General features: G+C 40.5%; 2 protein-coding genes across 4 annotated transcripts in view; one reads left to right on the top strand and one right to left on the bottom strand.

Annotated features, from left to right (window-relative positions):
• The window catches only part of CCDC178 (coiled-coil domain containing 178), a 186,553-nt gene extending 186,404 nt beyond the window's left edge, over positions 1-149 (bottom strand). Inside the window, exon 1 of the mRNA XM_021386458.1 lies at positions 54-149. Coding sequence (XP_021242133.1) covers positions 54-93 — 40 coding nt within the window. The 5' untranslated portion in view covers positions 94-149. The remainder of the gene's footprint in view (positions 1-53) is intronic.
• The window catches only part of ASXL3 (additional sex combs like 3, transcriptional regulator), a 135,291-nt gene continuing 113,654 nt past the window's right edge, over positions 1-21,637 (top strand). For 2 of the 3 annotated variants that reach the window (XM_021386452.1, XM_021386451.1), the window contains exon 1: positions 1-75. Coding sequence is in view for 1 of the 3 variants with exons in the window: in XM_021386451.1 (XP_021242126.1) it covers positions 22-75 (54 nt within the window). In the remaining 2 variants the exon portion in view is untranslated. Of the gene's footprint in view, positions 76-224; positions 773-21,637 lie in introns of those variants that run through there. The other variant, XM_021386453.1, reaches the window with a different exon arrangement.

Genomic DNA, 21,637 nt, shown 5'->3' on the forward strand with positions numbered 1-21,637 from the left:
CCACCTCAATGAGATGCAAACATGAAAGACAAGAGGAAGAAGAAGGACCGCACCTGGGCCGAGGCTGCCCGCCTGGTAGGTGCCGCGCAGCATTGTGTGTGTGCGCGCCGCCCGCGTCCCGCCGCCGCTTTGTTGGCGGCCGTTGGGGCGTGGGAGGGAGCGCGAGAGGGCGGCAGTGCGTGTGCGAGGGAGGAAGTGTGCAAGGGAGTGTGCGTGTGTGTGCGAGGGAGTGCGTGAAGGTGTGAGGAAGTGTGCGAGGGGCTGTGTGAGTGTGCGAAGGAGTGTGTGTAAGAGACTGCCCGCGAGCGTGCGAAGGAGTGGAAGAGGCTGTGTGTGAAGGAGTGTGAGTGTGTAAATGAGGGAGTGCGTGTGAGGCAGCGTCAGGGAGTGAGAGTGCGTGCGAGGGGGGAAGTGTGTAACGGAGTACGTGTGTGAGAGGGAGTGCGCGAAGGTGTGAGGGAGTGTGTGAGTGTACGAAGCTGCATACGAGTGCGTGAAAGTGTGCGAGTGTGTAAAGGAGGGAGCGTGCAAGTGAGTGTGAGGGACAGGGCGTGTGTGCGAGGGAGTGTCTGAACGTGAGGCGGGGAGCGTTCGGCCGCGGGGGTGCGAGTGCAAGTGCGTGTGCGAGGGCTCCAGGGAGGCACTGAACGTGCGGAGGCAGAGGGCAGTGGGTGCGCGGCTCCTGCCGGGGTGTGAGGCTGAGCCCGTGCAGCCCTCTGCTCTCCTCCTGTCCCCGTCTGGGGAGGAGAAGTAGCCGCGTCCCTTCGGCAATGTACGCGTGAGGAAATGCCTGTTCTTTTCTTCTTTTGCGTGTGCGTGTATGTGTAAATATCCAGGGATTGTTTCTGTCTCTTGGAGTTCGTGCGTCAGATATCCCAAGAAAATCCCTCCGTTTAATTACGGAGAAAAGTGAAATATCTGGGAATTGCCTCTTCGTCCCGTTAGTGTGAGCAGGAGGACAGGGGTGAGGGGCAAGGACATCAGAGAGAACTCTCATCCTGATTTTCCTTCACCCTCTCTACTTTCTCAACTGCGCAGGGAAATATCCAGGGCAATCAAACCCACGGGCGCTCTAGAGACCTGCTTTATTCCCACTTCATTAAGAAACTGTCTCCTCTTACCTACTGTATCTGTTTTCACGATTCTGTATTACTGTTTGCTAAGTGTAATAGAATACACTGTTGATGTTGTTTTTCAGTTTCCGAGTGTGTGTGGGTTCTCTCCGTTCTAGGAATTTTACAACAGTCTATGCATGATACAGCATGTGTGGTTGTACATGTTTCTGTGTGTCTGTTGCAAACTTGCATCTGGCTGAGCTTCAGTTCAGTGCCTAGAAAGATAACGAAGCAGGGAAGATACGTTACTGGTTATATTTTACATTGCTTTTTCCTTTTTTATTTTTTTTTTCATCCACGTCAACTTTGTATTTTATCCGTCTCTGATATAGACCTAATTGCTTAAGTAACATGTCTGTGGTAATGGTGCATCTATTTTTGGTAATGGATATTGATGTCATATTTCTATTAGTTACACTTCACGAGACGTTCCTTGTAAAAATGTGTTCCGCCTCGTTGTATGAATTCCTATGTAGGAAGTTCAGCCTTTCTCTCCTGTGTAAATAGTTATGAGGTATTAGACAGTCGCTACCTATAGATGTCTCTGTAAGCTGTACCTAGGTGTTCCCATGTGCTTGGTCAGTGCTGAACTCTGGTGTGGTCTGTTTTGTATCCTGCAAAATTTTGTAGTACTTCAGCTTTAGTGAAGATGATCTGATACAGTGTCACCTTTGTCTAGTTTCTCAGAATTGTAACAAAAGTTTAACTGCAGTAAAACACTATTTGCTGAAGTAGTGGTGGCAGTGGGTGTTGCTATAGTGCTTGTTTTTTCAAGCATTAAACATTCAGCTTGCATTCGAAAGTCTATAAATTCCACCAAATGCTTTTCTAACTTTCCTCTTTCAAGCGGCGGCTGCAGTTGCTACTGTAAGCTGTCTTTTGTTTGACAAATGTACATAAAGGAATTTTAATGTGTATTTATTAAAATTGTTATTCCCCTGTGGTCCAGTATGTGGAAAAGTTTAAGAGCCTCTGGAGAACAAAGGCTGAGCCGGCGCTGAGGAGGAGGAGGGCTAAGACTCTCTCCTACTTTCGTGCTGTCCTATCACCTAACACTTCTTCCTGAAGGGTCATGATTTGCTAAAATCCAGTCAAAATGATACTTTGCTGTGTACAAGTGGTGGAGGTGCGTGAGATGCTCTGTGTTGTTTTGTCTAGACTCCTGGGGTTTGCTGAGTTACAGAAAACTTGTCCCAAGTCTGTTATGTGAGCAATGCATAGCACTGCTCAGACTGGCCACAGTCCCGCGCAGAGCTTTAGCAGTACAGTGACGTGCCTCTGCAAATCACAATGAAAGATTGAAGCTAAAATTGCCGCTCCTTACAGTGTTTTATGTTAGGACCCTGATGGTTCATTACGACTTCGTTTTCTTGGGATGCATCAATAATGTATTACTGCAAGGTTTGATTAAATCAATTTCTTTCCAACAGCAAGTAAACAATGAAGTGATTGATACCCACTCACGAAAAACGACTCATGAGTTACCTAGATCAATACGATGTAAAATTGTATCGTACTGAATTATTTTTAGGAACAAGAGATTGAATTAATACCGAGCAAATGTATGGAAATTTACGTGTTATATTTTCTGTAGAAACCCTTAACATTACTCCAACACTGAGCTTTCAAAACCAAGTGTTCAAACATAGAAAAGGAGAAAGGTAATGCTGCTGGCATTGCTTTGTCATTCTGTTGTGCATGTCCATCTATTACAATCTGAACTTAAAATGATGTACTTGCTCGGTAGATTTCCTAGTACTTCAAGTTCACTCACAAGAGCTGTTGATTTTGTTCATTTTATTTTCTTTGTTTGATGTGAGGTGCCGTGCTTCGTTTTCTGTAAAGCTTTCAAAATTTCTGCTAAAATATGTTTTTCTCCTATGTTTCGGTTGCCCACCCATAGCTATTGTTAGCAACGTCCAGTAGCTTCCCAAACACAAATGTTTCTGTAGCATCCCTATAAAGTTAAGTATTTTGACTAATGCTTTACCCGTGTAGAGTAGAGGCATGGAAGGATTAAGTACCTCACTCAAAGCTGTACAGGAAGTCTGTGGGAGAGGCAGTTATCGTACCCGCAGTGTCTCTGTAGTAGTCCTGCTTCTCAGTCATAAAATCATCTTCCTTCTGTGGCTACACTTTTGCCTCATTCACTCTCTATTACTATTTCTCTCACAGTAATTATGAAAGAAACGGTATGGTCATGTCTCTATTCAATCTATATTGAAACTCATAATTCACCATGTAATAGTTGTCATGGATAAAAAGGAGTACAAAAACTGGACTCAAGCCTGAAATCGTTACACAGCTCTCCATTTCCCACATTCACAATGAAAGAAAGAGAAGTGCTTCAGAAAAATATATTACATGACAGTCTTAAAATACATTGTAATGTGTAAGCCTAAGTGGTGAGGCTCCACACTGACAGGCAGTGTTGCATTTCTATTTCTTCTATTTGATTAAACGGTCTTTGAAAACTCAAGTTCCTGCAATGCAGGGCTTTTTCAAGATGCTTGATTTTTAAACTGAAGCAGGAAAGGACTCCCATTATACTCAGCTCTTGCTGTAAATACCATGTTTGTGATATAGGCAGTAAAACAGAGGCCATTGGAATGCACTGTATTGGAACTTGCATTTTGTGGAAGAAGCCTCCTGCAGAGAGCTGAATCTTTCTACGTGACGCTGTTGTTTTGTTGTTGTTTTTTTCACATGCAAGTCTGCTTATCTTAGGGCAAGCACAACCCAGCTTACAAGCATTCCTGAGAAATGAACACATGTGCAGGATCAGTGGATTGGTGGAATACCACTAACAGTTCGTATTACAGAACCCATTTTGTACAACGTGCATTTCTATGGATAAAATTGCAACCTGTCTTTGCAACCTGCTGGAGGGCAAACCTTTGTGGTAGACTCGATATGTCAACTCTCAGGTACTTATAGAAGACTCAGCAATGTTTGTGCACAACCTGGGCATTGTCTCCTCTCCATTCATTTATTTATTTTGGTAGTTAGTTTTGTTGCTTCTTGTGTCAGAGAGTAAGATGCCACATTTAAAAGAACAAGAGCAAAAGAAAACTTCTAAAGGGAGGAGGACGTCCTTCCTCTGTCTTTCTTTGGATCCCTGTGCTATTCAGCAGTCGTACATGGAACGCGCAAAAACTGAACATCACCAAGCACTTGACTAGTTCAAGTAACTTGTAATTATTCCGGTCAGTTGGAAAAACTTGTAGCTGTTTAATTTTAGCTGTTCTTAAGCTCACAAGAACTCTCAAACCATTTTGAAAGTCCTCAAATGCTGAGTTCTGTCTCTCAACAATTTACTGCCATAAGATACAGTGTAAGAGATATCAAAATGAAAATTGCTGAGAACAAAGTGTGTCCAAGGATACTCTGCAGCAATAACCTGACTTGTATCATTGGTTTTAACTGCTGGAAGTGGCTTCATTTTGTGAGCTGGAAAAGCAGAAGCCTGAACGAAATGAGTTCAGGCTGCCCCCCTCATGAGTGCAGAGCTCAACATATGTTTGAAGTGTAGGATGTCTACAAAGGGTGATAGTAACATTTTACGATAACATTTAAAAATGATTTGTTTTATGCATAGCTTGTCCTTATTATTGTTTTCTTGTCTTTCCTATAAGTGGTGTTTTGAAACACTACAGTTAAGTTTCAATCACTAGTTAACAATAAAGCAGAAGAAAATCTGAAGAATGAGAACTGTAGCATGTGTTGGGTTATTCATGTCTTGCTTGCTGTGTTTCCTCTCCAGTATTTTTGTTCTTTCTTCGCTAAATTTTATCCTGAAAGAAAGGTTTTCTTATGTTACTTGAAGTTGTATGTTCTTTATTGGTGCTGTAGAGCGCTCTCATGATTCAGCTGATGTGTGAATGTTGGGTGAGTAATATTCATGCCTTAATTTCTGAATTCCTTGTACTAGTCTCCTGACAGGGTCCAGCTTCTAATTAACAGTTGTTCTGTTGCTCGTGTAAACTTTAAGAAAATTATGCTAATTAATTAAGAAATGGATGCTGGGAAAAAAAAACAACAAAAGCGTGAAAAAACAACAAAAGCCCACTGGAATTGTTAGCTTATATGTTACTGCTTAATGTGACTGGCTGTCCAAAACTGATTGTTGCTTCATCTGCTCTGCTAAGATAGTGGAGTTGAAATAGATCGTATAATGGTAGGGAACTATTTAAGCATTATGTCTTCATCTTTGAAGACCACAAACGAAACAAACAAAAAAACGGTCTGTGTAGCTAGACCATTGATGATAATCCCTTTGACTTAAGATAAAAGTCTTCATTTTTGTTACTATAAATACATTTTAAAGCCTTGAGAAAGGAGCTCCATGTATCTCTAAAAATGGGAGATTTAACATTGTTTTACAGTATTAAGAATTTCTTTGTTGTTGGCTTAACACAGACTTACTATTATTTCTGTATTTGTTCTGATTTAATTCTTTTTCAGACATGCAGAAACATTGTAGCTTGGGAAGTTTTGATGGCCTTTCCCTTTGATCCCCAATCAATGCTTTTTTGAAGAGCTATGTTTTATTTTGGTTTGCTCTAGGGTTTCATCCAGTTAGTTTTATTCAAAGTAATTTTTGCGCTTGTTAGACAAGGTTGAATCTGCATCTATTTCTTTACCTTCTGTGGTTGTGTTTTTTTCATTAATGTGAAATATTATAGAAGTTAATATATTTCAATATTTTTTATTTTAAAAGTTGATCTAAAAAATCCTCCAAATATAATGTTTTAGCTCTTCTTTTGCATTCTTCTAGGGCGGGATGGGAGGAACAAAGATTCCAGCCCTTGACAGCACGGGGCTTTAGAAAAGCAGGAGCCCAATCCAAGAATGAGACCTTTTCTGAGTAAAGTCACAATACTTCTACCAACTTGGTTAAAATAGGAGAAAACTCTTGAAGGAACCTAAAATGAGCATTCCTCAACAATGAGACAGTGTTATCAGTGTTTGTAAGTATGGTTTAATGCTCACTGATGCAGTGAATGTTCACAGTGACTTCCAGCTTTCTTTGTAGAAGAACCGCCAATATTTTGCTGTGATACTGCATACTTCTGTTGAAATAATAGGTCTTTTTTTTTTTATTTCCTCAGTTTCCAAATTCCTAAGCAAGATTTGATCAGTTTCACCTAAAACTGGAATCATAGAATCGTTTGTGTTGAAAGGGATCCTTAAAGGTCATCTAGTCTAACTCCCCTGCAATGAGCAGGGACATCTGCAGCTAGATCAGGTTGTTCAGAGACCCATCCAACCTGACCTCAAGTGTCTGCAAGGACAGGGCATCCTCCACTTCTCTGGGCTACTTGTTCCAGTGCCTTACCACCCTTATTGTAAAACACTTCATTATATCTAATCTAAATGTGCAGCTAAGGTAAGCTTTGATGGGATGACCTGTGTCTCTGAATATCATGACTTAAGCAAGCCAGTCCCCAGTTACGTCTAGTTCTGAATATAATACTTTACCACAGATATCGTGACTATCAGGCTAGAATTAGTAAGCCAGCTGGCAGTGAATGCCTTCTTTGTTGGTCTTCATTCTAAGTCCACTGATTGAGATTGAGAACTGCAGTTAGTGTTGGAGGGATCTATGGCAGCAACACTGACTTTGGACTAAGCAAGTTCTGGTTTCTTGCACTGGAACAGGAAACTAGGGTAATCTGATGTCTTCTGTTTTCATTCTTTGAATGTGGAGAGTTTCAGGACTCTTTTAATGGCTTGAGCTCAGCAAGACAAAGTCTTTGTGGACCCTGATGCATAGCTTCCCTCAGCATTGGTGGAACTTTTAGATAAGGTTTTTAACATTTTGGGTCTGGCTGTTTATTTCTAGGTTCTGGGTCTAATGTGGCAGACCGTACCTCAGCTGTCCGAGACAGACTTGTTTGTAGTGTAGCATTTAGTTTCTGTCTGACAACCTTTGCCATTATCAGCAACCACTGGTTCAGCTGATGCTCTAAACCATGAGGGATAGTCACAAACTCATTAAGAGAACTGTGTTAAAGTTCTCTGTAGAAAACATTCCAGGACACTTTCTAGGTGACTTTTCATGACTTTTGAGCATAAAAAATTATTTAAAAGGTGGAAATTGTACACTGTGTTTTACATGTGGCTCTCCTAAGTGAATGGATTGGTTTAGTTGAGTCTATGGTGATGAATATCTCCTTGCTGTTTGTAGAGACGCAACTTTAGTGGTCATTATTGTAGAATGATAGAATGTGGTGAGTTGAAAGGAACCTTTAAAGATTTTCTAGTCCAACTGTTCTGCCATGTGCAGGGACAGCTTTCCCTTGGTCAGATTGCTCAAAGCCCCATCCAACCTGACCTTATCCTGTGGGTGACAGTCACATCCTGCAGAGGGTCATCTAACTTTAACTCTGTGTAGAGGAAACAGACCTGGGAATACTAGTTGACACTCAGCTGAACATGAGCCAGTAGTGTGCCCAGGTGGCTAAGAAGGCCAATGACATTCTTGCTTGTATCAGAAATAATATTGCCAATAAAATACTGGGAGCAGGGAAGTGATCGTCCCTCTGTACTCAGAGATACACCGCACCAGTGAGGCCGCACATTGAGTTCTGTGCCCTTCACTACAAGAAAGACATCTGGAAGGTGTTCAGGGAAGGGCAACGAGCTGGGAAGGGGTCTGGAGCACAGGCCTTATGAGAAGTGGCTGAGGGAGCTGGGATTGTTCAGTGTGGAGAAGAAGAGGCTCAGGGGAGACCTTATTGCTCTCTATAACTACCTGAAGGGACGTTGTGGTGAGGTGGGAGTTGGCCTCTTCTCCCATGTAACTAGCAATAGAATGAGAGGGAATCGCTTCAAGTTGCACCAGGAGAGATTCAGGTTGGGCATTAGGAAGTACTTCTCTGAAAGAGTGGTCAGGCGCTGGAATGGGCTGCCCAGGGAGGTGGTTGAGTCACTGTCCCTGAAGGGGTTCAATAAATGTTTAGACATTGTACTGAGGGATGTGGTTTAGTGGGAAATATTGGTGACAGGTGGATGGTTGGACTGGAAGATCTTAAAGGTCTTTTCCAACCTTGGTGATTCTGTGATTCTAGATGTTCGGAGAATGTTGCTGTCTCTACAACTTTGAAAGTGTTCCTTGATAGGCGAGTGTCTTGGTTTAGTCGGTGATTTGGAGAACTTAATGTAGAAGGTATTTTCCCTCTTTCTTACTGTGATCTTGGTTATGCATAGATGGAGCTATGAATTTGGTAAAGCAGTCATCCTGATCAGGACTTACATTGCTTTACTCTGTTAGTTCCTTGTATAACTTGATGTCTAGAGAGGGAAAAGAGCCTTAATCAGAGCATACACTAACAATTTGAAGGTCAAAGTTTTACTCCATTTCAGTTGGCTTTTAGCAGCCTGGAGAACATGCCTAACTGTGTGTAGTTCACTATAATTGATGAGTTTCTTTTTGAAATGTCTACAGAATCCATTAAATTGTAGTCAGTCTTCTTGTCCCATATAACTTAAATTTATGATGTGAAAATTCTTTATATATGACGAGGCTCTACCACAATCATTGCCTAAGTTTAACTGTCCTTCAGTAACTGATAACTTTCTGTTATTTTTCTTTTAGTCTCATCAATTTTAACTGAACAAATTCCAGACTCAGATATTTCAATTGTTCAATTGTTTTTTAGATAAAAATCGATTCATTTTATGTCTTACTTCCCTGTTATCCACTATCTGCTGGGATGTCTGTTGGTGTTGCTATATCAGAGAAGCATGTGATGTTGCATGTCACCACATATCTGCCAGTACTTTCTAGCAAGGTATATGGTGGGGAAAAAGTCACTTTGGCCATGACCCATTTTTCTTCTGGTCTGAGGTTCTGGCAGCTATCTCGAAATGAAGATGTTCTCTGGTCACTCTGGCTTCTTTCATTTCACTTGGCCTTTCTCTCACTTAGAACTTCTAGACAGATAAGACTAAACAGAATCTCTTTGGAATTTGATATTTAGAGCAGGAAAAACATCTTAATTAGACTATTAGTTTGATAATCACAGAACTGGTAATCATAGAAGATGAAGTTGTAAGGGCCTCAAGGGCACATTGTTTAGACTCAAAAGTAAGTCATACGCCTAAAATTAACTTGAATTTTCTGAAATCAGTAGCATCAATTGGTAACTCATTACTCATTTTTTGGGCTGGGGCTTTTCTGAAGTTTACCAGCGTCTAGTCTTCTTGTGAAATTTCGTGTCCTACTTAAAAATGAGAGAACTAGGAGAAAAAAGAAGTTCTGACAAGTTGTTAGATGGACATGATTTAGAGCTCAATTGTATATGTCCTTATCTCTCTTTTTCTGACAATGATTAGACAGAAAGAACCAGTTTATTTCTACAGATTGAGAATTCTGTATTCATTTAATGGTGCTTAGTCACTTCCTCTGTCTTTTTTGACAATTTTTAGTGCTTAAAGCCTATGGATGTTCTCAGCAGTTTGTTGTAACAACGCTGCAGCAGGTTCATCCTTACAGCGGTTGTGCTTAATGCATATTAATGTGTCATAATTTGTTTCATTCATAACATAGGTTTTTGCAAGCACTCACCTTCTATTTTAAAAAGTAGGTAGAATAGTTTAGTGGGACTCATTCTGTAGCTGTGGAATGAGCTCAGTAAATCAGTTTCATGTAAGTTACTACTGGAGGTATATTAGTGCCTTTTTGTTGCTGGTTTCAAGGTGACCAGTGGCTCCACCGCTGTGTAACTTACAGAAGGTATCAGAGACTACTCAGCATTTGCATGGATTCTTCTTGTACTGAGCTCTCAGTTTGAAACTTTTTTTTTTTTGCCAAGATTAAGAGAAGTCTGCGTAGCCAGTTCTGCTACGTTGGCAGTCCTTGTTGAATAGGTTGTTTGTCTTCCTTTTGTCCTGTTCCCAGGATGCTGTGCTGTCAAGTTGTACTGCGTTATTGACTATGTGCTGTCTGTTAGGCACACATCAGAGGAATGGCTGGATAGTTCAGTGAGTGGTTGGGTCCATCGGGCCAGATCATAGAAATGAAAGGCGAGACTCTAGTATGCAGCATGATCTGCTGCTTATAAGACTGTTAATCTTTTAAAATAATGGTTTACTTCACCATGCCTGGTGTGTGTGCTGTAGTGGTTTTACCCTGATCAGCAGCTGAACTCAGCCACAACTGTTCTCTCATTCCCCTTTCTCAAAAGAAGAGGGGGAGAAAATACAACGAAAAAGGGTTCAAGTGTAGAGGTAAGGACAGGGAGGTAACTCACAGATCATGGTCACAGGCAAAACGAACTCAGTGTAGGGAGGTTAATATACATAAGTTGCTCTGAAAGTAATGCCTCCTATTTATTTTTGTGGAAACTACAACAGAGCACAATAACGCTGTTTGATTGAATTCTCAACTACAAAACACTGTTTTTCAACATAGTCACCACCATTAGCTGTGCATTTTTGTCAGCAATGAACAAGAGCCTACATGCCATGCTTGTAAAAAAAAAAAAAATAAAAAAAAAATAAAATCTGCATGGCTGTCTGGAATGTGGCTTGTCTTTCATGTTGCTGTTACCCCTGCTGAAATGCACCACCCACTGCTTCACTGTGCTCACATCCACTGTTTGGTCTCCATAAGGGTTCAGCAATTTTTTCTGCCAAGAGGAATTCAGTAACACACCCTTGCTTCATACACACTTCCATGTCAGACACCATTTTATCAGACTGCCCCTCTGCCGCCATCTGTCACACAGTAGAAAAATGTAATGGAATGTTGATGGGAAGGTTCAGCCTCCACTGTCATACTATCAACATCTGCCCTCTGATGTTGCAGACCAACATAATAAAATAGGAGGCGTTACTTTTGGAGCAGTCCTCATAGTTAATTGCCTATTACTAACAGACTAGAGAAGTGAGAAAACAATCCTAGAATCCTAGACTGGTTTGAGTTGGAAAAGATCTTGAAGATCATCTAGTTCCAAACCCCCAGCTGTAGCCAGGGACACCTTTCACTAGATCAGATTTTCCAAAGCCCCGTCCAGCCTGGCCTTGAACTCTTCTGGGGATGGAGCATCCACAACTTCTCTGGGAAACTTGTTGCAGTGTATCGCTGCCCTCAGTGTAGAATTTCTTCCTAATGTCTAATCTAACTCTACTCTCTTTGAGTTTAAAACCATTCTCCATTGTCCTATCACTACATGCCCTGTTAAAAAGTCTCTCCTCATCTTTCCTATGAGGACCCCTTTAAATACTGGAAGGACACTCTAGAGCCCAGAATACAGTTGGCCTTCTGGGCTGTAAGCACACGTTGCTGGCTCTTGTTGAGATTTTCATCCACCAGAGCCCCTAGGTGCTTCTCCTCAGGGTAGCTCTCAATCCATTCTCTGCTCAGCTTGTATTTGTGCTTGGGATTGAACTTCATGAGGATTTCATGGGCTCACCTCTGAAGCCTGTCAAGGTTCCTCTGGTTGGCATCCAAGCCTTACAGTGTGTTGACCACAATGCACAGCTTGGTGTCCTTGGCAAATTTGCTGAAGGTGCATTCAGTCCTGCTCTCTGTATTGCTGACAAAGACATTAAATGGCACCAGTCCCAATACTGACCCCTGAGGAAGGCCTGTCATCACTGGTATCTAGTAGGACATCAAGCCATTGACTGCAGCTCTGTGGGTGTGACCTAAAAGAAAACTAAAACCACCTTCCCCCCATTCACATTCTTCTACCTCCTTGCCCTGGGCAGCGCAGGGGAATGGGAGCTGCGATCAGTCTATAATGCTTTGTCCCTGCCACTCCTTTGTTGTCGCTCTGTTTCTCTGCTCCAATGTGGGATTATTCCCAAACTGATCCTGTGTGGGCTTCCTGCAGGCTGCAGCTCTTCAAACACTGCTTCAACACCACGGGGCCCAGCTTTCAGAAGCAAAGGTCTCGACAGGCGGCAGCTCCCCAGCCCTCCTATCCCACCGTGGGCTCCTCTCCAGAGGCTGTACATGGAGATCTGCTCTGTGTGGTGCCCATGGGCTGCAAGGGGACAGCCTGCTCCATCATGGGCCTCTGCACGGGCTGCAGGGAACTTCTGCTCTGTGCCTGGAGCACCTCCTGCCCTCCTTCTGCACTGACCTTGGGGTCTGCGTGGCTGTTTCTCTCACGTTTTCTCACTCCTCTCTCCCATCTGCCACTGTGCAGCAGTTTCTCTTTCTTAAATCTGCTCTCCCAGAGGCATAAACAACATCACTCATGGGCTCAGCGGTGCGTCCCTTTTGATGGGACTAAATCTACCATTGGGCATTTGCTGGGCTCTGCTCACAGAAGCTCCTCTTGCAGCTTCCTGCTACCAAAATCTCATCGCATAAACTCAATACATGTGAGCAGCTGGAGACTTTGAATATAGATCACAGTCCAACAGTAGCCTCTTGAGCAATAGCTGACGTACTTTTTGCCAGGTATCCCAGTAGGTAGTATTTCATTGGAAGACGGAATAAAGATTCCTGTTTTGATGTTGTCCTGGTCCCTCAGATTCCTGGTTTAGCTCCCTAAATAGTATATGCTGTGTCAAGTATTGGTTTACAGCTCTGTGAGGCTGACAGGGAGAATCAAAGACAGAAGTCTGAATGCCTGGGACGTTCAGTCTGACCATAATGAACCTCAGCATCCTCTGGGGAAACAGTTAGCAATAGCAAGAAATGGACACTACTCTCAGCTCTGCAGAGCTCTTGGTCCAGTTTGTTTTTTCATCTTGCAAACAAAATTCTTCGTGCTAAAATGTTGTTTCCTCCTGTCAGTGGTCAGAGATTAACCATCTCACTGCCAATTTCCCTTGTTGCTTTTGGAAGGAGAGTTACCCATCTGAGTGAAACTTGTCAGTGATAACCAGCCCTATGTCTTTGCTGTGGAGCAATGTTCATCTTCTTCAGTTAAAGTCTGTTGGTGAATGCTGTGGTTTACGGAGCGTATGATCAGCCCTCAAAGAATAGATACTGAGAGAAAATGGAATTACTGGTTTAAGCTAGTTAGAACACTGCAGTTATCCTATGATGAAGGATCTTTTGTGCTCCTTGTGATAGAGTGTTCCAAGGACTCAGTGAGCCTCACTAAGTGGTTGTGATGTTAAAACACGTTCTTTTTTAGAGTACTAAAAGCACTTAAGAACTAGAGTGCTGTGACTTCACAAGGTAAATTCGGAGATTTTTATCAGTGTGACTGCGCAAGTTACTGCATGCTGTATACATCCATTACTCATCCATTGCTGATGATTGCTGCATTTACTAAGTACCTTTCAGTGCGTGTGCTATGATCAGTCCTTTGCAGTAAGTGTTTGATGTTCATCGTGGGTTATTAATTTAGCCTCCAGGTCACAGTGGCAGCGACACATGAGGAGACTGCTGAACTCATATAGGGCTGCCTGGGGACTTGTCCAATGAAAGAGAACGTAAATGTGTGAGAAGTAAATGAGTACATGCTGGTTTGGCTGAAGGTTGCGGGATATAGCACATGGGATGAGCGATGAGAGGAGTGGGCACAGTCAAAGACATTGAGGATAAAGTCAGTATCTGAGCAGTCATTTGAGTTATTGTGATCTGTGGACTCGTCCAGCTGTCTGTGAACCATGGGGCTGAAATCTACAACAGCAGGAGATGAAGAAACTAGTGAAAAAAAAATTTGAAATAATAGAATCAAAGCATTTGATCAGAATTATTTTATATGGATTTGGAAGGCGAACCAGAAGAGCGTTGTCTTGTTGTCTTTTAATCTGTTTAAAATACAAAACAAAAAGCCTACGATATCTTAATCTTTCAATTAGTTTGCCTTAAGTGGGATTATTTTTTTTAGAATTTTTTTGTAGATTAATTTCTAATGGAAGAGGTGATACATTACAGTAGAGAACACTTCTGTTTCCATTCATCAGTGGTATCATCTGCCATGCTTGGAGATGATGCGTCAAACAATCCAAAACGTACTCACCTTGCTACGATTTCTGAAATCTTTAACATTATTACACATTTAACATATTATACATTATTCCTTATATTAATTATACATCTATATATGTGTATACACACACACAGCTAGATATCTTACGTATCTAATATCTAGATACGTGTCTTTCCTTTAACGAGGATAAACTCGGTTTCTACTGTATGCTCAGTATATTAGCGTCTGTGCTGCAGGAGGATGTTTCAAGCTGTTTAAAGCAATGTTGCAGTAAAATAATGTTCCTATTTTCATTCTGAGCCAGAACTGCAAAAGAGGCTGCTTAGATTGTGGAGGCTGATAAATACTCACGGCAGTTGGGAAATTCTCCTGAAAGAGCTGCAAAGAGATTGAGAGGTGTCTTTTTCTATTTAATATAATCACTGCACCTGTTTGCTGTTATCTATGTTCATAGAGCTGTTATGGCAAGAAGTTTCATGTGTTAGTTAAAGTGTTGTTAAATGTTGGAATTAATTTTAGAGAGCAATTTCAGAGTGGCAGAAGAGGGATCTGGGGAAAGCATTCTGAGAATTAATGTTCTGAAATAAATGATTTTTATTTAAAAGCTACAAGCATACATAATAATAGTTATAATGCTTGTTACTTTTAGTACTTGCATACATTTTCTGGGATTAGTAGAAGAAAATGAAACTGGGTTTATGTTTGTTGGCATGTCATGTGGTAAAAAGAGAGCGTGCCTGAGTAATACTGATGTAATCAGATGGTCGCGCTGCTTTGGGAAACAGTGAAGAAGAGAAGGGAATATTCTTGTACCAATGAGGAGTAGTAAATACAGAGGAGAAGAAAAAAATCTATGACAAAGTGAAAGAAATAGAAAAGAAATACTTCTGAATTTTATGATAAAACTACATTCTGTTTATTTCTATGTTTTGCAACCATTTCACATATTGAGGTAACCCACTGAAGTCCCCAAACCTTCATCTTTCAAGTTTGGTTTCTTCTCAAACTCCGGTAGTTTAAGGGTGGAAATGAAAAAATAAAATGATGTCTTCTCTCGTCTGTAAAAGATATAACCTTTGTCTTGGAAATGAAATACTGTGTGTTTATTATGTTGCATTCTGTCTAGAACAATTTGCAGTGTGGGCTATCTCAGCCAAAATATTATTGTTGATGTTATAGGTAATCCCTGTGAAATAATTGAAAAGACCAATTTGTGTTCTGCAATATTCTCTCATCTGTTTGATAATAAGAATTTTCAGAATGAGTCTCAAATGATCTTGTCCAGGTTATTTCTAGAGCAGCAAAAAATGTGTATACCTTAGAATCTTCTCTGTCCAGAAGATTGGACAGAGCTTGGAGAAGAGACAGTTTTCTTGTGATTCTGAACAATGCGATTTATTTTTGTTTTAACCTTCAAGAACATAGTGCCTAAATCCTCTGTGTATAATTTTATGTCTTTGGATGAGATTGCCTGGCGTAATTAATTAAAGATTGCATTCCTAGATTTGAGCTGGATCTCGTTTCCAACTCACATTAGTTCAAAGGTACAGTGTGAATTCGGTGGTTACACTGGAAGCCCAAGCTGAGGCTGTGTAACCTTTGCATAAAACTATTTTCATTTTTCTGTTGCTTGCCTTTTTCGGGGTGGGGAGGGAGGGAATTGAAGATTTAGCTCAAACAGGCATGAATATCATCTCTTAAAACACTAAATCTAAAATGTTGTGTCTAAACCCCATGGGCGTAGAAATTATTTGCCAGTAGCATTCCCTAGGAGCTGACGATTAGCTACTGCTGCATTTCCTGAGGAGATGTGACTTTGGGAAAACTCAGATCCTCAGATATATGGATATATGTTTGTTCATGCTTACAGGAAAGTGTAAAAAAAACGTGCCTGAATAGACTTCAGCCATGTTTTGCGCCTTCGTGGTTTGCTTTTTTTGAGTATTCTCTCTTGGCAGTTAACAGATGAATCTGATTAACAGATAGTGAAGTGTCCTAGGTAAGAAATATGCTGTGAAGCTAATGACCCCTAAAGATAGATGTTCGCCTTGAACAGGAAGCCTCACTTTAAGAGGTCACTATATTTGTATTCCCTTAGAAAATCCTCTGTGATTCCTCTCTGTTGACCAATTACTTCGTTGTGATTCCAGAACTCAGTGTTAGGAGTTGTGTGATGTATGACTACTGATCCGCCTGCTCAGCTGTTGTCCAGCTTGAATTTTGGGAATGTGGACACATAGTTTGGAATAATGCCTTCAAGCAGGATAAGAGTTGTGAGCCTCCACAACTGTAGATTATCCTGAATGCTTTCAGTTTTTTCCCTTATGGAGCAACAGGCATTCTGCATTTTGCTTTGAGATCTGATTACAAACTGTTGATTTAGCAGTCAGTGTTTTGTCTCCTTACCTAGATCAGTTCTGAGGTCACAGTTCATCTTTTTCCTTCATAGGCTGGAGGCCCCACTGAATTGGTTTGCCTGTGCCAAGTGATTGCTCCTTGGTTCAAATCTGTAAGGGAAACCAACATCCAGCTGGAATACAGCTGTACTGATAAGGTTCCATTGATCTTTCTCTCTTGTCCATTCACTATCAAATAAAAAAACATCCTTAGCTTTCACGATACTTCTCCCTTGCCTTTACCTTCCGTACCACTGTCCTGTTATGTGGCTGGTCTTGCTGCCCGGGCTGGCTTCAGTTGCTGGTTATAATTTATGTGGCTGTAATTAACAACCTGATAAGAATGTTCGAGTCAAAACTTGAGAAACCTAGATAAAGATAATGCTTATATTGAGAACTCTTTAACAACTCGCTATACTTGATGCAAACCAGTGGTAAAGGATTGCTGTTTTTAACAGAAAAAAAATTTAAACTTCACCCAGCGTAGCATGATTTAGCAGTATCCAGAAAATGAGAATTAAAGAAAATACATAAGATTTGTGCTCCATTTTGAGGAAAAAGAATTATTTCCTCTTTAACAGAACTTTTGCTTATCATTGGTGTTCACCAGCACACAGCAATCTGAAACACTGTTGTTGTTGTTTTACAACACACCAGAAACATGTGAACAACATAATCTGTATACACTTTCTCCAAAGTAACGAGGTTTTGAAAGATTATTAATGTAAATTTGAGATGGTCAGATTAGTTTACAAGATCCTGGGAAAGAAGCAATCGTGTAACTTTTTACAAAACTTGGGGAAAGCTACTCCTTATATCCCAACTTTTTTTTATATATTTGTATGTGAATGTGAGCTCAGATAAAGAGCCATCATACATTCTTTCTAATCTGACTATTGCAACAAATGTTTCTTAGTAATAGCTGTTAAACGCGTATTTTTCAAACCTTTAAACAGATGCTACAAATATCACTGCAGACCAGCACTATGCTCTTCAGTTCTGCAATAAATGTTCTGTTTAACGGGACAACTGTGGGTGGACCTGGGTGATGAGATGGGGGAAAAGATTGTGTGGAAGGACTGCTAAGAAGGACTGAACAAGTAAGTAAGTGACATAAAATGGATAGGAGTTAGTGAACCACAGAATATTCTTCTATTTTTGAAAATCTTAGATGAGTAATTGTCAACTGTGCCATCTGTAAGTAATGCGGGCTTCCAAATTTGTGGCAATTAAAACTGCCTAGCATCCCACTCCAGCCCTATATTTTATTATGTGTACGAGTCAATACTGAAGGCTAATCTCTTATGACATTAATCGTCTCATGAGGAGAGATGGAATAAATCACAGTAGCCCTTCCTCTCTTCACTCATGAAGATAAATGCTATAATGTGATGGCTGATCTTTGTTATGACACTAACCATTATATATTTAGCAGAGATAGCAAAATCCCACTGACAGCTAACAAAAGAATTCTCTCTTTACATGTTCTATGAGAAGGCTGTATTTCTTTAGTTCAAAAACATGACTTATCTCTGCACTCAGAGCAATTTAAGCAGTAGATCTGGGTTGTGCCAGTGAACTGAATTCTGTCTGCCATGATGTCATGATTCTGAATAATAAAAACTCACGTGAAGTCATTATGTAACTCTGGGGGGAAAAACATATCATACACAAAGACCGTTCAGATACTACTGTTTTATACGGCCAGTTCTGACAAGAAAGAATAACTCTTATTAAAACAAAACAAAAACAACCAAACAATCAAAAAAAAAAAAAAAAAACCCAACCAAACCCAACCCCACCAGCAACCAAACTGCAGAGCTTTCAGATTTGTGGAGGCTCTGTTTTCCATTTTGCCTCCAGTACTTGAACAGGTGGGCTCAGGGAACTGAAAGTGACTTTTTTTTTTGGTAATTGCAAGAGATTTTTTTCCTTTTTTCTGGCACTATCATTTGCTGCATGCCTTTCAGGAATTTCTTTCTGGGTTTTCCATGCATTAGACACAGTCTGGTCTTTCTTTCGGGGATAAAATTACTAAGAAAGACTCTTAGTCATTTTCTGCATCTCTGCTTGCTTATTAATCTGAAGGGAGCAGTGCTGTGTATCATCCTGTGAGTGAGGAACAGAGCAAACAGCTGAGTTGTGAAGTTTATGGCCTTTCCCTGTGAGGTTAAGAGGATCAATGGCTCTTGTATTGGCTTTTCACATAAGCATCAAAACGCGCTGCGAGTTTCATGAGGTAGTTTCTTGCCATTTATCTTATAGAATTAAAATGGGAGTATAAATTTAACAGTTTTATTTACATGGTTATTGTCATCAGCCATATTTTATTAACATGGAGAGAAGTGCTTCTTGGCTGCTTAAATGTATTCGTGGTACATCAATGGAGTCAGTGTCAGCTGCAGCATGAAGCTTGACTTATCTTTTTAGTAGGTGAATTTTACCTGGATAAAATACTTAGAATGGCCCAAACTGATAAGAATATTTAGCTAGAGTGCACAGTTAAAATGTTTGATTTGTATTCTGCTATGATTCTGTACTCGTTATTTTTATTTTTCTCCTCTCCTTTTTTTTTTTTTCTTCACCTTCTGGAAATGTTGGATCTGTATCTTTAGGACACTGTCGAACAAGATAAGCTCTGGTAATAAAGCAATGGCAACAAAACCGGCGTAACTGTCACCTCTTGTTAAATCTGCTGCGTTCAGAGAGTAGCCAGTAGGAATTTTATTTCTCACATTAAAAGTAACCCTTACACATTACATTTGCCTGAGGAAATTAAGCAGTGAAGGCTTTTAAAACTAGCACATTCACATTCTCTCTATTGATTTTTATGGGATGTTTTACTCTTCATATTTTTTTGATTTTACTGTTCTGAAACATTCATCATGCAGCAGTGCTTTTTTCAGTATGTAAAAAAAAAAAAGTATATCAGCTTTCAATAGAACAAACAGTGTATAGGGAAGTAACCATTGTTGCTGTTTGGTGCTTCTTATTGTTTTTTGCGTTGTTCCATGAGTAGTGATGAGCACGTTCACACTGCTGGTAGTTCTTTCTTCTGTTATCTGTAGCATAAAGGCGGCTGACGGGGCACTCATATCCATTCCACCCCATTAGTCCCGGTCACCTAAGCATGGCCTCTCTTCGTTTTGTACAGGGGGAAGAGCCAAAGGGGAATTTTTATCCCTACTGGAATTAGAGGCATTTCAGGATCGTGGCCTGTTTGATCACTGAACTAGTGCAGATTTCAGTAGGTTTTGGGGTGGCGGAGCTGGTTTTTGCTCCTGGTCCCTTCTCTGGAATAACAATTCAATTCTGCAAACAGCTTGACCCATGTTTTTCAACTGGCTGCACTGATACAGAAATTGAAACTTCTACACTAATTTTCTAAACTTAATAGACAGAGATTGTATTCTACAAGCGGTGGAAGTTTCACAATGCAATTTATCCTGTCAGCATCTCAGAGCTACAGTGTGCTGCTGGCTTGCTGCTAAGCGCATGCGCGTTTGGGCTACCTTGGCCATGCTTATGTACCTGTGTTTGGTTTAGGGGAGCCCACAGCAATGAAACTTATCTGTATTGATGTGCTAATGCATCAGGATGTAGAGGACATAGGAATGTGCTGTGAGAGTGTACTGTGATGAAGAACAGGGAAGAAAGTTTTGGCTTTTTCTCAATAGGGAAGTGGAAAGGTTACAGGTATTGCAATACCTCAAAAGGCAAGAGTATCAATCACTGTGCGTCCAGAAAGGCTGGGCAGAGAGAGGCAGTGGGGTGTTGTGATATAAAGCAAGAAGAGGTATGGCTTGCATGGCTAAGTAGAAATCTTAAGGGGCTGAACTGCACCATCAAAGCTGTGCGTTCTGAGTCTGGATGCTTCATCACTTGAACTGAAGTTATTGCTAGTAATTCTATTAATAGCAGTGGAACCCGTTCCAGGGTAGAAGGTTTGGCATCCTGCTCACTGGGACATGTATCTTTGATCCTCATCTCACACCTCTTGTTGATAGAATCCTGAATACTCAATGAGTTCATCCTGTTATAGTTATGGAGGTGTTAATGGACTTGTTCCAACAGATCCTTCAAATGAAAGCTCCTGGTTGCTCAGGCAGACTGATTACATCAGTAGGGAGAGAAATATGAAGGCCTCCTTTTCTTTCATTATGTTAGACCAGATTGGTAAGTTGTTAGAAGATGCCAGTCATTGAGGGTTGAAAACTTTTCATACTTTTTCTGGTGTGATGGATGAGACTGCTGGCGATGCCAGGATGTCTTTGCTGATAGGCCTTTGGCTTTTAAAAGAAATAACATTATATTTTATTTTTATATTATTATTTTTAATTTTTTTAATTTATATTATTATGATTATATTTTTAATTTTAAATGATTTGTAACCCAGTTTCTTTTGAATTCAAAATGTCAAGTGTACGGTTTATTTGGAATTTCCAAAGCGGCATTGCTGCCTTTCTATCGATTTAAAGTATGACGTGGTAAATGGATAAATAAAACCAATAAAAGGGTTCCGAAACCTCAGAGCAAGCTTCAGACAAGCTGGTAAAATAAATGGAGTGGGGAAAAGAAAAAAAACAACAAAAAAAAACCCGTTCAGCTTATTTCTTTCTCTTTTCTTTCATTCAGTATTTTGGGAGATGATACTGCCTTATGTGTCTGGCAGGTTAGCAAAGCTAGGCTATTTCAGACCAGCTTGCAAACGTTCTGCAGTAGAAATTGTTGTTACCTCTAGTTCATGCTAAAGGAACTGTGCTAAAATGCTTTTGACTGGAAGAGGGCTGGGGAATATGGATTCAAGGTATACTTTAACCATTTGAGCTTTCAATGTCAGTAGCATTATCTTGGAACCTGAAATAAGTGTGGATTAGTGAGGGAGAACTTACATGATGATAAAACTTCATTTAATGTATTTCAGCAAGTTTAGGTGTTTTCATGTGGTTTTCTTGCTCTTTTTACGTCTTTGTTCCTTTCCTTGCTTGATTTTGCTTTTCTTTCTGATGTAATGAAGCATGAATTACAAAGGCAAATGCATAGCGTAGAGCATATCATGAAAGACATCTCTGATGAAATGCAACAACCTCCACTCAAATTTTGTAACTTCCTTACAGTAACAGCGCTTGCATAAAGACAAAAGGCCCGTGAGGAGATTTATTACTCCATTTCAGTTTCTTTTAATATTTTAGTGCTTGGAAATTACCCTTTACCTTTC

Source organism: Numida meleagris, chromosome 2 (genome assembly GCF_002078875.1).
Source record: "Numida meleagris isolate 19003 breed g44 Domestic line chromosome 2, NumMel1.0, whole genome shotgun sequence".
NCBI classification, from domain to species: domain Eukaryota; kingdom Metazoa; phylum Chordata; class Aves; order Galliformes; family Numididae; genus Numida; species Numida meleagris.